Source organism: Dipodomys ordii, unplaced genomic scaffold, assembly GCF_000151885.1.
Source record: "Dipodomys ordii isolate 6190 unplaced genomic scaffold, Dord_2.0 Scaffold3, whole genome shotgun sequence".
In the NCBI taxonomy this organism is placed as follows: Eukaryota; Metazoa; Chordata; class Mammalia; order Rodentia; family Heteromyidae; genus Dipodomys; species Dipodomys ordii.
In genome coordinates this window covers 6,045,067-6,061,113 of record NW_012267219.1, presented here as the reverse complement: position 1 = coordinate 6,061,113, position 16,047 = coordinate 6,045,067, and the positions used below count along the sequence as shown (strand labels likewise).

Sequence of the window (16,047 nt, the reverse complement as noted above, 5' to 3'; positions counted from 1 at the left end):
TTTTCATTAAAAAAGAAAAGGATAGCCAGGCACCAGTGGTTCACACCTGTAATCCTAGCTACTCAAGAGGTTGAGATCTGAGGATCACGTTTCAAAGCCAGCCTGGGCAGGAAAGGCCATGAGACTCTTATCTCTAATAAACTACTAGGAAACCTGAAGCGACGCTGTGGCTCAAGAGGTAGAGTGCTTGCCTTCAGCTGAAGAGCTGAGGGACAGTACCCAAGCCCAGAGTTCAAGCCCCACGACCAGGGAAAAAAAAGAAAGAAAAGAAAAGGATGTTATTTTCTATTTTCAGACATGGTTCTCAAATCCTACTTCCTAGTCCGTCTGTCTGTCTGTCTGTCTATCTATCTAATGTAGGAGACTGACTACCATCTCAGACTATCTCTCTCTCTACATCCATCTATCTATCTCTCTACATCCATCCATCTATCTATCTATCTATCTATCTATCTATCTATCTATCTATCTATCTATCTATCTATCGTAGGAGACTACCATCTCAGACTCAAAGATATATTTCTTCATTGTTTTTATTACTCTGTGTGTGTGTGTGTGTGTGTGTGTGTGTGTGTGGTTTCAGTCTGGTTTCTATGTAATAGCTAGCTTGAAAGTTGTGATCCTCTTCTTTCAATCTCCTTAGTGCTGAGAATATAGGGAAATAGGGAAATGTCACTATAATAACTTTTAAATTGTCTCTAGCTTCTAAAAGTTTTTTTTTTATCTGTTTTTCATTATAAAAAGAAGGGACATCATCTGAGAAGTCAACAGGAAGAATAGTAAACACAATTTTGAGTGTTTCAACTTGGTTGTTGTTGTTGTTTTTTATCGGTCATGGGGCTGGATGCTGTCCCTGAGCAATTCAGCTCAAGGCTAGTGCTCTACCACTTGAGCCATAGTGCCACTTCCAGCTTTTTCTGCTTATGTGGTATTAAGGAATTGAACCCAGGGCCTCATGCATGCAAGGCAAGCACTGTACTGCTGAGCCATCTTCCCAGCCCCAAATGTTAACTTGGTAATAAGGATTTAGGAAACCCTGCAGAGTAATTTTGTTGAAGAGGTTCTTCTGTCCCAAAGAGGTCAACACTATTTGTACTTTTTCCAGTAATGGGTTAAGGTAGAATAAACACAATCTCAAATATCATTACTTGGAAGTTTTATATCTGAAGTTCTTTGAATTTTATATTCTACTTTAATATTTGAATGAAGTTAGTTTTTCTCCAAATATTGCAATAAAATTGATCATCTGAGAGTATGACTTATTTTATCTTTGATCACTGAGGGTACTAGAGGGTAATGCTTTAACTGGTAGGCTGCATTGTGAACTTCTTTTTGAATGCTAATTAACCCTTGCTTTAATTAATACTGTCTGAAGAAACGGGATTGTCATTACATGGCAAAATTTCAAACCTACTGAACATTTATTTCTAAATATTTTTCATTAAAAAAAACTATGATTCAAAAACAATGGGGCTTGGGGGTTTGGGAAGGTGGATCAGTGGTAGACTGTTTGCCTTGCATGCATGAGGCCCTGGGTTCGATTCATCAGCACCACATACGCAAGAAAAGCCATAAGTGGTGCTGTGGCTCAAGTGGTAGAGTGCTAGCCTTGAACTGAAGAGTTGAGGGATAGCGCCCAGGCCCAGAGTTCAGGCCCACGACCAGCAATAAATAAATAAATAAAATTTTAAAAATAGGGCTTGTTAAATACAATTCACTTAAGTTGAAGAAAAGCCACTATAAATAATATATTTTTTCACTTATCCTCATATAATGCTATTACTTAAACAGTAATTTAAAGAATTTCATCATGTTCACAATTAAAAGCATAGCAATAAAGAAAGAGATACCTTAATAATATTCTGGAGAACTTTCTCATTCACCACGGCTTTATGACAGGCTGTTTTTTGGTATAAATCCACAACTACTTCTAAAGACCTTTCAGCAAATGGTACATAATTCAAGGCTACCCATTCCGCCTAGAAAGTAATATTTTCACATGGGGTTAAAAATAAATAAGATTAAAGGAATTCATATTGTTTTTGAAGGGAAAGCTTCGTTGTCTCAAATGCAGGTCTTGGTTTTTGGCAGATTATATTACATGCAAAGTTTTCAAAAAGATATGTATTTCATGGGAAAAAAAATTCAGCCAGGGAAAATTTAACACTACTGGGAAAATGCACACAGAACAGTCTACCAAGAACTGGGAAAGATGTAGCTCATTTGTTGCCAATAGGTTAGGACAATTTTAGGAAATTTAACTCACCGGTGCAAATAGTTGGATCTATTGTGATTCCATTGTGTTGCAAGACAAATAGAATGAGAAAAGTTAATACATAGTAAAACTACCTTTCGGACTATATAAATTTATAATTTTTATGTTCAGTGAACAAAATAAGCATGTACATGCATAAAGAAATTTACTTTTCCCCTATACCAAAATAAAGTAAAAAATTTGCCAACTGTGGCTAGAAAAAGTTTTATGTAGAATCCAACTAAATTTCACACCAGTAGTGGACAAGTTATTTAGGATACGCAGATTTCTTAACCTTGCACTGTAAATAACTATGTTGGGTAAGATAGGGATTAGAGATTTCGAAGCCATTTTGCAATGTGTTGGGACAGCCAACAAAGAGGTACATTGAAACTTATTTTTCAAGAAACACGTCCTGTAGAGTAACATGAAAAGCCAAATTTTTTGAAGACTACTTGAGAAAAAGAAATCATAAGCAGCAAGAAAAGGATCACAAAAATGATTCATCAAATACTTGTTTGGCTTAAATTGTCAACAGCCATATGTTTTATTGTGAATGAAAATCTTACTCTGAGATGTCAATTGTAAGTTGAACTGATTATATTTACAAGCCGTTATGTCTTACAGAATTAATATAGTTTATAGTGAATTACCTGGTTGTATTTTGCATTTGCAATGTGCTTTGTTTCCAGTTGTCCATACTGTGGAGGTTTACAGGAAAATTCTACAAATGCCAGCAACTGGTCAAATATGGCTGGATACATTATCTGCATGTTTTCTGGTCCTACACAGATGGCCTACAAAACAAAATATGAACATCAGAATGCACAGCTGAACTGCAGTCAGTTCTTAACTGTATATGCATTTGTTTAATCAACTAATCTTTAGATCTTTGCTCATGTTTAAGTTTCTCAATTCATGTATTACACCATCTTTTCTAGGTCAAACATTCCAACTACAGTAGACCATTACTGAATAAAGTATAGACTAAAACTGCTTTTTTTTTTTTTTTTTGGTCGGTCATGAGGCCTGAACTCTGGGCCTGGGTGCTGTCCCTGAACTCTTCAGCTCAAGGCTAGCGCTCTATCACTTGAGCCACAGTGCACCTTATGGCTTTTTTTGCTTATGTGGTACAGAGGAATCAAACTCAGGGCCTCATGGATGCAAGGCAAGCACTCTACCACTGAGCCACCTTCCCAGCCCTGTTTTTTGTTGTTGTTGTTATTGTTGGTCATGGGGCTTGAACTCTGGGCCTGGGCACTGTACCTGCGCTCTTAAAGCTCAAGGCAAGCTCTACCACTTGAGCCACAGCACCACTTCTGGTTTTTTTTTCTTGTGGTTTATTAGAGATGAGAGTCTCATGGACTTTCCTGTCTGGGCTGGCTTTGAACCGTGATCCTCAGATCTCAGCCTCCTAAGTAGCTAGGATTACAGGAGTGAGCCACAGGTGCCTGGCTCTAAAACTGCCTTTTAATAAAATGATTTATTCATTAACACAGTGACAAAGAGCAACAATCTAAGAGAAGTTGTCAGCAATCCAGAGGCTCTACAATCTGATTACTTGGTCAGAAGTAAAGCTGTTATGTACTAAGAATATGTCAATGACCTACACGACACTGACTTCTACTTAAGAAGTATGCCATTCACTGGTGACAACTGACTTTGTGCCATGCCTGGTCCACTGACAAGAACAAACACTCATGTGCATTACAAGTGGAGAAACAAAACATCTATGAAAATCTGTTAATCTGTTTCTAAAAGAGAGTACATAACAATTTTCAGAGAAGCTCTGTATACTTAACATATTCACACATACTATTTAAAATCTGAAGAGCCATACTATATCTAAAAAATAGTCAAGGGGCTGGAAAGGTGGCTCAGTGGTAGAGCGCTTGCCTTGCATGCCTGAGGCCCTGGGTTCGATTCCCCAGTACCACATAAGCAAAAAGAGAAAAGCCAGAGGTGGTGCTGTGGCTCAAGTGGTAGAGTGCTAGCCTTGAGCTGAAGAACTGAGGGACAGCGCCCAGGCCCAGAGTTCAGGCCCCACGACCGGACCCCCCCCCCAAATAAATAAATAAAAAATAGTCAATGCAAGAAAGGGCTGGTGAAGTAGCTCAAGTGGTAGACTGCATTCTTAGCAAGTCTAAGGTCCCAATTTCAAACCCAAGAACCCAAAACAAAAAAGCTTAGAATAAGTTCCTTGTAGCTGCTGTAATTCCACTTATTCTTTTGTTAGCAAAGAACTGTCTAAAAGCAAAATTTATACCTAAAAAAATAAAGGTGGATATTGGTCTTTTTCATATGTATATGTGTGTGCACATATGTACGCCTTGTGAATGAGGGCTCTCAATTGTGGGGAGACCCACAGTTATAGGCCCAAGAAGGCCTATACTACAATAATAAACAAAACAAAAAAACCTTCTCATTTCCTTTAGGGAAGTCTATAAATGATTATTTATAAGCCTAATTGGGTGAAGTGAGGAAGCAAAAATATTGATAGAGTATATTTGTTTTCCCATTGAAAATAGTTACTTTGATTTCAGCTGTGGAAATCTACATCCCAGATTCTCTATAATTTGTTTTCTGCTCCGTAAAATAGATTAAAAAATAATAAAAGGCAATTTGTTCAATCACTCCTTAGCTAGATGATCTCCAGAGGCAATTAAAGAGCACCATGATGATTAGGAGAAATATCATAATTCCTACTGGGGGTGTTTTCATCATTCCACTTGCATATGAAGCAATCAGTTAATTAGAAATCACGATTCACATTCCTCAAATTACTATATATAATATGTGATCCGAATCTAGTTCTAATTTTTTTTTTTTTGGGTCCAGTCGTGAACTCTGGGTCTGGGTGCTGTCCCTCAGCTCTTCAGCTCAAGGCTAGCGCTCTACCACTTGAGCCACAGTGCCACTTCCGGCTTTTTTTCTTTTTCCTTATGTGGTGCTGAGGAATCGAACCCAGAGTCTCAGGCATGCAAGGCAAGTGCTCTACCACTGAGCCACCTTCCCAGCCCCTCTAGTTCTAATTTTATCAGATTGTTATACGTACTTTGTTTGAATGGTTGGCTATTCAGTTGCCTTTTTTGTTGTATTTAAATGGTTATAAATCAGTATCTTTGATAGTCTACAAAAAGTTACTTTGATGTCACCTTGCTTCCTAATCTGCATTTACTTTTTTTTTTTTGCTTTGTTTTGTTTTGGGCAGTACTGGGGTGAGTAAATCCAGTCTCATAACTTCCAGGCAAGTACTCTACCACTGAACTATATTCCTTAATCCTGACATTTGTTTGCTTTAATGATTTTTATTTTTGCTATAATAAACATACACACCTAAAAACACATCTCTTTCAAAACATTTGTGAGAAAAATACTTTCATATTTATCCCTTTTTCTCTGCAGATACAGGTCTGATGAAACATACAAAAATTTAAGAACTAAATTTAAGTATATATGAAAACTACTGAAACAATACAATATTTATTTTCTAGTCACAAAGGGCTTTGCTAAAGTTATGATCATAAATATTATATTCTCTTGTGTATAGCTATGTGGAGAAAACAAAAATGTTGGTTAACTATAAGAAGATTCAGTCACCTTCTTAAACTCAAAATAAACCTGTATTATCTTTTTGGAAATACTAGAAAATCACAAGCTTTTAAGGTAACTATCTCTACAATCCTGAATTGATCCCCAAATATACCTAAACAACAAACTTGATGAGCCAGTATTTATCCCCCAAAATATAGCAAAGTAAAAACAAAAACAAACCCCAAAACCCAGAAGACACTATTCAAATTATTCATTATTGTTCAGAAGCCACTAAAATTTCATTACCTTTTGGAGAACATCTAAAGCTGTAAGCACAGCTTCCTGTAAACTTGTCAGAACTGCTTCGGTGTAAGATGGAAGAATGAAAGGAGAAGCATCTGAACTTATTGGGACTGAAACTGCACTGTGCAATATGACTCCCAACTTTTGCAAGTCATCCATGTTGAAACCAGTTTTTATGTGCTGGTAGAGAGCTGGAAAAATCTGAATTAAAGCTGTAAGAAAAGGCTGGCTGGGAATAAAAGTCAGTTTATCAAAAGTAACAGGAGGCTTTGTGCTTTCAGATCCAATTCTGTACCAGGTATTCCATGCAGCCCACCAGAGATTCAGGTCTTCCAGCTCATCAGTGACTATAGGTGGCTCAGAGTTACTATATTTTCCAAGTCTTTCTCCAATGGAATCTGTTCTTACAAATGGCCTGTTCAAGCTAGGTCCTGATAAGGACCCTATAAGGACAGGCACAGGTACAGGTACATTAACTACAGGTGGTGTTTCAGGCTTATCTGAGTCTCTGACGGGGGACACGATCTGTAAGATTTCCTGGAAGCTTTTCAGAGCAGCCAGAGAAACTTCATTGTTTTTGCTGAGTGCTGCTGACTGTATATGGTCAAGAAGAACATCCCAAGCTCTTGAAAAATCTCCTATAAGAAGAAAAGGAAAAACATCAATTAGCATTAAAGTGCCAAATTCTGTCTTAATATTTAACCAACTCTAATCTTTATTTTCTGCTTAAATTGTCATAGATTTTTAAATGAGTAAAAAAACAGGGAAGTGGTGCTATGGCTCAAAGTGGTAGCACACTAGCCTTGAGCACAAAGTTTCAGGGACAGTAACTAGGCCATGAATTCAAGCTCCACGACTGACAAAAAAAAATACTATCAGATACTGAAGTACTAATAATGTGAACTATAATAATTACAAGCCAGATACAAGTTTTTTTTACTTTTTAGTCACAAGAAAGTACAATAAGAAGAGGACAATGGATATATAAATGTATTGTCCTGAAAACAAAGTTCTATAAATGTTTGTCTTATTATATATACTTTTATTTCATAGTACTTCTGCCTAAGGAGAACAAAAAAAATCCTATTAGCAAAATAAAAGCTTTTCAGTAATAACTTCTGTCTATTCATACCTTTATTAATGATTAAGATGTTCTTTCTCTCCCTTCCTCCCACCTCTCTTGGCCCCTCCCTTCCCAACCTCCCTTTTATTGTACTGGGGAATGAACTCAAAGCTAGGTAATGCCAGGTAAGTACTCTACCACTGAGCTACCATCTCCAGCCCTAGGTGTCACTAGAAAAGTTAAGTTGTACCTAAATATTTCAAAGAAATTATGTTATGCTTCATAAAATTCTAACTTTACACTTTGTTTTTCCTACTAAAATAAGTTTATAGTTGCAGAATTTCCTTGAGCATTTTTGTCCTAACAGTTAATGAGTAAGCAGGAACCAATATACCATAAAGAATAGCTAGTGCACACAGTGCACTAGTGGCTCACACCTGTAATCTTAACTTCTAAGTAGGGAGAAATTGGCAGGATTGTGGTACAAGGACTCTATTTCAACCAGTAACTGAATACAGTAGAACATGCTTATCATCTCAGTGGGAGGCTAAGACTGGGTGGATGGTGGTTGCAAGGCCAGTCAGGGCAAAAACATTTTTTGAGATTCTCATCTCAATAATGAAAAAAAAAAAAAAAAGAACAATGTACCTGTTCTCCTGTGAATCTGAGTCTCAACGAACCATGGGCAGAGCATGGGCTAATGGTTAGTTGCTTCCCTTTACTTATCAGGCCAGTCTCTGGCCTAACACCTCTGACGTCCAAATACTTACAAAGAAGCTATCTATGACTTGGTGTAATTTCCATTAGACTAAAAAAGAAGAAACTGTTATCTCTGCACCAGTGGCTCACAGCTAGAATTACTCAGGAGGGTGAGATCTGAGGATCACAGCTCAAAGCCAGCCTAAGCAGGAAAGTCTATGAGACTGTTATCTCCAATAAACTACTCAGAAAAAGCCAGATGTGGCACTATGGTTCAAGTGGTAAAGGGCTAGCCTTGAGCAAAAGAAACTCAGGAACAGAGTCCAGGCCCTGAGTTCAAGCCCTAGGAATGGCAAACAAAAAAAGAAAAAGAGAGAAAACACTCAAGGCCCAATGAGTTTAACAGCACTTACAGTAGAATAACCTAAGTATAACTAAAAACAGCCATTCAAAAGCAGTATACCAATAGGTTGTATAATATGTAAAATAAATGATATAAAGATTTTTCTTTTTCCAAAGGCTAAAATAACCAGATATTTTTTTTCTTTTTAAAGAAGAGATTAAATCCAAATGACTACAAAAGCATTTGGCTAATGCTGAAAGCGGGTCTGAAAATAAGGCACATTCTACTCATTCTGGAGAAAACCATAACCTCTGCCCAGTTGCATGTATCTTCTCTCTGGTCTCTTCATTCCAGATCTCCAAACATGCTGGTCCCTCACCCTTCTTCTCTCATTGTCTTCTATCGCAGTGTTTAAGGGTGTCTCTTCATCTTTACTTGATGAACACCTACCTACCTTAAGTCTTGAAGTCTGTCAAGTATATGTTTTCATGACAACTTCTAGTTTCTAAGTTTAAGTTGAGCCAACTGCTCTATAGCATTAAGCATTATAGCAATTTTGTATTTATTGATATAATTATAGTTCAACCCTCATGTTAGGACACTGCAAGGAGAGTGTGAATTTTGCTCATCACTGTATCCTCTAAAGGCTAGGTCACAATAAATATTATCTCAGTGAAATGAATGGAAATTAGTATACTTTCGCACACATCATGCATAAATGCAAAGTCTGTAAGTTAAGATTGATGTTCTTGGGTAGTGGCACTGTGTGTGAATTGTAAAAGAATCTTCTGCATGTTCTAAATTTCCTTTAACACAAATAGTTTCTGTAACCAAAAAGGAAAACACACATATACATACACACCTACCTAAAGGTTGCAGTAAATATCTCCTAGTGTTGAAGATTCTTGCTACTCCGGCCAATGTTAATACCCACGTCTCAGCCCATTGCTTCTCTGCTGTATCCCTTGAATGATGAATGAGAATATTGCCACCACCAGACTCAATCTTTTCTTTGTCTGCAGTGGTAGAAGACTCTCGAACTCGATCCAGTAAATGAAAGAGTACCTAAATATTTATAGAAGTGTCATATATATATATATATATATAAAGTATTGATAAATAGCTTAATAGCATAACAAACTAGAAGTTGCTATAAAAAATAGTAGAAGTTGTTATGAAAATATATATGCTTGACAGGCTGGGGAATGTGGCTTAGTGGTAGAGTGCTTGCCTAGCATGCATAAAACCCTGAGTTTGACTACTCAGTACCCCATACACAGAAAAAGCCAGAATTGGCACTGTGGCTCAAGCATTAGAGTGCTAGCCTTGAGCAAAGGAAGCTCAGGACAATACCCAGGCCTTGAGTTCAAGCCCCAGGACTGGTAAAAAAAAGTGCATATATACATATATAAAAAACTTGGCCAACAAAGGTAACCATACTTTTTATTCTGTCATTGTGGGGCTTAGGTCCTGGGTGCTGTCCCTGAGCTCTTTTGCTCAAAGCAAGCACTCTACCACTTTGAGCCACAGCTCTAGTTCTGGTTTTTGAGAAGTTAATTGGAGATAAGAGTCTCATGGGGATTTTTCTGCCTGAGGTGGCTTCGAACTATAATCCTCAGATCTCATCCTCATGAGTAGCTAGGATTATAGGCATGAAGCACCAGTGGCCAGGCTAACCACATAACATGAAGCTTATCCTTAGGTCAGGGAATATGAGCAAGTAAATAAAGCAGATACAACATTTTTAATATTTACTAAGTCATTAATGGATCATCTAAAACAAAGGAGAGGGAGGGTCCAGGCAAAAAATATAATTATGGTAAATACCAAAATTGAGGCTATAATTGAACTTTCAGTTAAAGTTGCTGGGGGGAAAAAAAACAAAGCCAGGCACTGGTGGCTGATACTTGTAATCCTAGCTATTCAGGAGTCCAAGATCTGAGGATCACAGTTCAAAGTCAGCCCAGGTAGGAAAGTTCATGAGACTCTTATCTCCAATTAATCACCAGAAAACTAGAAGTGGTGCTGTGGTTCAAGTGGTAGAGCGCAAGCCTTGAGCTGAAGAGTGCAGGGACTGTCCCTAAGCCCAGAGTTCAAGACCTAGACCACCACCATCACCACCACCACCAAAAAAATCAAGCAAGAATTGATTGAAATGCTTACACTTCCAGGAGTAACTAAGAAAAAAACTAAATAAATAGAGACATACTGGTGAAACAAAAGCCAAGAAAAGAGAAATTCCTAAGACAAATGAATTAACAGTGCTAACTTGCTATCAAAAATTGTGCAGGATGAAATTGGGCAGAGGTTAAAAGATTTTGTGATCAGGAGATCACCTATAGCTTATGAATACCCTCTGTGGCTCTCAAAGTGAGTTCTCTGAATTAGCAGCACCAGTATCACCCAGGAGCATGACAGAAATGCAAATTCTCAAGCTCCATTTTAGACTCTAAATCAGAAGAAATTCAGGGCAGCAGGGTGGGTAGAGGTAGAAATGACAGTAGCCGGTCAGTAATCTGTGCCTTAACAAGTCCTTCAGGTCATTCTTTCACACTCCGATGTTTAAGAGACCCTGAAATAGAACAATCTTGCAAATTCCAAAGATAAGAAAATGTGGGGGAGATGAGGAACAAAAAAAACAAATCATTGAGAATTAGACAACAGGAATATTGAAAGTCAGACTACTCAAAAGAAACAGGAAATCAAAGGAAATACTAAGTTTTAAAAAAACTAAGGGAGACAAACATGTTTTTGATCTGAAGAGGAGCCAGGAGAGGGAGGTAAAATAGAAGACAAAAAGAAATATGTTTTTTACCATTAAGGAAAAAAAGCACATGTAGACATACATGTATATACTTACAAATATGCACAATTTAATTTTTACTTAAAACAAAAAAATAAAATGAAGGAAACAGGGCTTATTTTTCATTAGGGAACATTTTAGGATTTAAGTTGGAAACACTGTTACATACAGTTAAGATTTATTATATTGCCAATTGTTCAATTTAGGGGGATCCTGGCCTGGAAGCATGACTCAGGTGGAAAAGCACCAGCCTTGAAAGGAAAATCTATTGATCTAAACAATATTTACAAAAACAAGAGAATGGATTTTAAGTAGAATTTTATAAAGATGAAACAGATAGAAGAAAAAGAAAATTTCTTTTTTTCTTTTCCTTTTTTTTTTAAAGCAAAGAGGGAAAAGTTATATATTAACTCTCACCCAACCCCATCCAATGGTAAGCATACTTTTTTTTTTTATGTCGGTCTGGCTGCTGTCCCTGAGCTCTCTTGCTCAAGACTAGCACTCTATCATGTTGAGTCACAGCTCCAGTTCTGGTTTTTGATAAGTTAATTGGAGATAGGAGTCTCATAGGGATTTTTCCAATGGAGTTTGAACTCAGGGCTTCCCGCTTACTAAAAAGGTTCCCTACTACTTACTCCATGCCCCTGGCTATTTTGGCTTTAGTTATTTTTGTAATAGGCTCTTGAGTTTTTCCCCAGGCCTGCAAACCGTGCTCCTCCAACTATACCTCCTGAATAGCAGGGATGACAAGTGTGTACCACTGTGCCCAGCTTGTTCATTGAGATGGAGTAGGGTCTCACCAACTTTTTGCCCAAGCTAGCTGAACTGTAACCATTCCAATCTCAACCTCCTGAGTAGCTAGGATTACAGGCATGAGCCACAGTATCTTGCTTTCAACTGTTGATTTTTTTTTTTTTGGAGGGGGCCTGTCTTGGGTCTTAAAATCTGGGCCTGCATGCTGTCTCAGAGCCTCTTTGTGCTCAAGGCTAGCACTTTACCACTTGAGCCACAGCACCACCTCCAGCTTTTTCTGATTAGTTTACTGAAGATAAGAGGCTTCAGCCCAAGCTGATTTTGAATCATTATCCTCAGATCTCAGCCTTCAGAGTAACTAAGATTACAGCGTGAGCCACCAATGCAGCATCAAATTATTGATTTTTAAGTAGCATTTTTAAGAGAATCACTAGAGCTATGGCTTATGTGGTAGAATGCTTGCCTAGCAAATATGAAGACATGAGTTCAAATCCTAGTATTGTAGAAAAAAACAGAAAAAAGTGACTATATTGATGAATGAACATATTAATTTACTAATTGGATATTTCAATGTAGTTCATAGTCTTTTATAGATCCTAAATTTGACTATATTTGAATTACATGCTTATAATACCCCATATATAAATAGATCTTAAAATAAATTAAGAAGACTTTTCACATTTTTGTGAGGGATTTGATTATCAGCAGTGGTCTGGTAACTCCTGGGGGATGAGGGGAGGGATTGGCAGAAATTGAGACAGAAATAAGAGATGAAGACAGAGACAGAGATGAGGCCTTGAAAATTAATTTGTTCAGTCTGGTTCTGGTGGTTCATGGCTGTAATCTTAGCTACTCAGGAGGCTGAGATCTGAGGATGAGATTCAAAGCCAGCCTGGTCAGGAAAATCTGTAAAACTCTAATCTCCAATTAATCACCAGAAAACTGGAAGTGGAACTATGTCTCAAAATGATAGAGCACTAGTGGAGCAAAAAAGCTCAGGTACAGTGCCCAGGCCCTAAGTTCAAGCCCACATAGACAAAAACCCCACAAAAGTCCTGTAATTGGGTATGATTCAAAACATGATAAACATTTTGTTTTCCCAAATAAATAAATGGCAACTCTTTTTAGAAGTATAAAAGCAACTTAAAGCCAAGCAATTTTACAATACCTTCCAAATAACAGTGTGCCAAGTTGAATGTTGCAATAAGGTTCCATGCGCACCAATTGTAGAAAACAGAGTTTGCCCTGCACTCTTTCTGACAGCAGGGCGGGGATCCACGCACAGTTCACCCAATTTTGCATACAGACATAACCACAAACAATCAAATGGTGGTGCTGGGTGGAAAGGCCGATTTAAAACCATTCCTTTCTCTTCTGCCTGTTTCTGCTGTGCTGCTTCTTCTTTATTTAGCTCTTTTTCAATAGTTTCCCCTCTTTGGAAAAAATAATCTGAAATATTCCACTAAAAGAAAAATAGAAATATATCACTTCATCTTACAATTTTTGTTTTAAATAATAATAAATAACACATGGCTCTTTCATCTTTCATTGTAAAACTTAAAAAAATTAATACAGAAACTGCATTCCTAATAGAATGGATTCAATGAAATTATCTCTGAATATGAGGAACACTCTTGTGTTTTTATTGGTAGCAGTAATGGGGCTTTAATTCAGGGGTTGGGAGCTATCCTTTAGCTTTTTTGCTCAAGGCTGGTGCTCTAACACTTGAGCCACATCTCAAGATAAGGAGTCTCGAGGTTTTGTCTGCCTGGGATGGCTCTGAATCACAATCCTTAGATCTCAGACTTCTAAGCAGTTAGGATTACAGATTGAGTCAACTGTGATCATCTGCTTTTATTCTCTTTTATATTTTTTATATAAACACATCTCAAACATACACAGAAGATGGAGAATAGTAAATGAACTTCAATGCACATTACCTGGATGTAACAAGTGTTAACTATAGAACACATAGCTATAGTGCCATTATCACCAAAACAAAATTAGTAATTCTTTAACATCATTTAACAAAGATTATGATTTCATGTAAAAATAATAATGTTTATATGACCAGATAAGATGATGTTAAGTGAAATGAACCCCAAGACAGGGACACAAGTGGTTTTTTTCTTTCTTGCTATTGTTTCTAATATATTTATAAGGTATTATGTGATTTTTTTGTTGTTGCTTTGTATGTTCTTCCCCCATGGTATAACCCGTTTTCACTGTATTTGATGTAGGTCTAATTTGGGGAGGGGAAGGGAAAAAAATGTTTAAATAGGGATACCGGTTGACCCATTGTAACAACGAAATGTACAAGACACTATGTTGAAAACGAACTTTGCAATTTAGGCGGGGGAAGGAGGAAGTGTAGTTGTGGAGGTGGGAGGGAAAGGATGGTAGGGGAAAAACAAAGGAAGAGGCAACAATGCTCATGAAACTGTAACCCCTCTGTACAGAATTTTTATAATAAAAAACTTATGGGGTTGGGAAGGTGGCTCAGTAGTAGAGCGCTTGCCTTGCATGCATGAGGTCCTGGATTCGATTCCTCAGCACCACATAAGCAAAAAGAAAAAAGCTGGAAGTGGTACTGTGGCTCAAGTGGTAGAGTGCTAGCCTTGAGCTGAAGAGCTGAGGGACAGCACCCAGGCCCAGAGTTCAGGCCCTATGACCGGACCCAAAAAAAAAGAAAAAATAATCTTCAACCATACACCTATGACCACTCTCAACCAGTTAAGTGATGTGTGAATTAATGACAATTATGCCAATATAAAATATAGGGGATTCAATATAAATTTAAGACCAAAGAGTTGATATCCAGCAGTAATTTAATTAAAATTAAACTAGCCAACCACCATTTTTGGAGGGCAATTTTTTACAGAATGTACTTATGTTTTATTTCCCATGATTATTATTATTATTATTTTTTGCCAGTCCTAGGGTTTGAACTAAGGGCCTGGGCACTGTCCCTAAGTTTCTTTTGCTCAGGGCTTGCACTCTACCACTTAAGTCACAGTGCTACTTTTGGCTTTTTCTATTTATGTGGTACTGAGGAATTGAACCCAGGGTTTCATGCATGTGAGGCAAGCACTCTACCACTAAGACACATTCCCAGCTCCCATGATTAATTTTTAAAAAAATTGTTTGTGCCAGTTCTGGGTCTTGTGCTCAAATTAACACTATCACTTGGCTATGGTTCCACTTCTAGCTTTTTGTTGGTTAATTGAAGGAAACAGTCTCACTGACTTTCCTACCTGAGATGGCTTCAACCCACTTCAGATCTCAGCTTCCGGAGTAGCTAAGATTACAGGCATGAGCCACTGGTAGCTGGACCATGATTAATTTTTAATAGGAAAATATTAATTTACCTAGCTTCTGAGAATAATTAAATTAAATTGTAAAATTTCTGAGTTAAGAGCATAGAGAAAAAGATTCTAAACGACTTATTTTTTTTGGTCAGTCCTTGGGCTTGAACTCTGACCTGGGCACTGTCCCTCAGCTCTTCAGCTCAAGAAGTATGTTCTACCGCCTGAGCAGCACCACTTCTGGTTTTCTGGTGGTTTATTGGAGATAAGAGTTTCACAGACAGCCGGGCACTGGTGGCTCACGCCTGTAATCCTAGCTACTCAGGAGGCTGAGATCTGAGGATCGCGGTTCAAAGCCAGCCCGGGCAGGAGAGACCATGAGACTCCTATCTCCAATAAACCACCAGAAAACCGGAAGTGGCGCTGTAGCTCAAGTGGTAGAGCGCTCGCCTTGAGCTGAAGAGCTGAGGGATAGCGCCCAGGCCGAGTTCAAGCCCCATGACCAACCAAAAAAAAAGAGTCTCACAGACTTTCCTGCCAGGGCTGGCTTTGAACCGTGATCCTCAGACCTCAGCCTCCTGAGTAGCTACTATTACAGGCGTGAGCCACCAGTGCCCAGCACTAAACAACTTTCTTTTAATGTATATACATATACACTCATTATAGATATTTCTATGTTTATTTCACATACTCTTAACAATACCCTAAGATTTTGTTATCTCTATATTCAACATATGCAAACTAAGACACAAGAGAGTTCAATAATTAAACAACTAGAAAGAGTTAGCATTATCAAAACATATGCATAGTGGCACTATGGGCTCAAAGTGATAAAGCACTAGCCTTGGTGAAAGAACTCAGGGACATGGGCTGGGAAGGTGGCTCAGTGGTAGAGCGCTTGCCTTGCATGCTCAAGGCCCTGAGTTCGATTCCTCAGCACCACATAAGCACAGAAAACTAGAAGTGGTGCTGTGGTTCAAGTGGTAGAGC

At 38.0% G+C, this 16,047-nt stretch overlaps 1 protein-coding gene across 2 annotated transcripts in view; it reads right to left on the bottom strand.

Annotated features, from left to right (window-relative positions):
- Mon2 (MON2 homolog (S. cerevisiae)) overlaps positions 1 to 16,047 on the bottom strand; it is a 68,426-nt gene that overhangs the window by 17,599 nt on the left and 34,780 nt on the right. For both annotated transcript variants that reach the window (XM_013021868.1, XM_013021876.1), the window contains 5 exons: positions 12,921 to 13,214; positions 9,063 to 9,261; positions 6,095 to 6,729; positions 2,908 to 3,051; positions 1,851 to 1,979 (listed from right to left, as the gene is read on the bottom strand). In XM_013021868.1, coding sequence (XP_012877322.1) covers positions 1,851 to 1,979; positions 2,908 to 3,051; positions 6,095 to 6,729; positions 9,063 to 9,261; positions 12,921 to 13,214 — 1,401 coding nt within the window. The remainder of the gene's footprint in view (positions 1 to 1,850; positions 1,980 to 2,907; positions 3,052 to 6,094; positions 6,730 to 9,062; positions 9,262 to 12,920; positions 13,215 to 16,047) is intronic.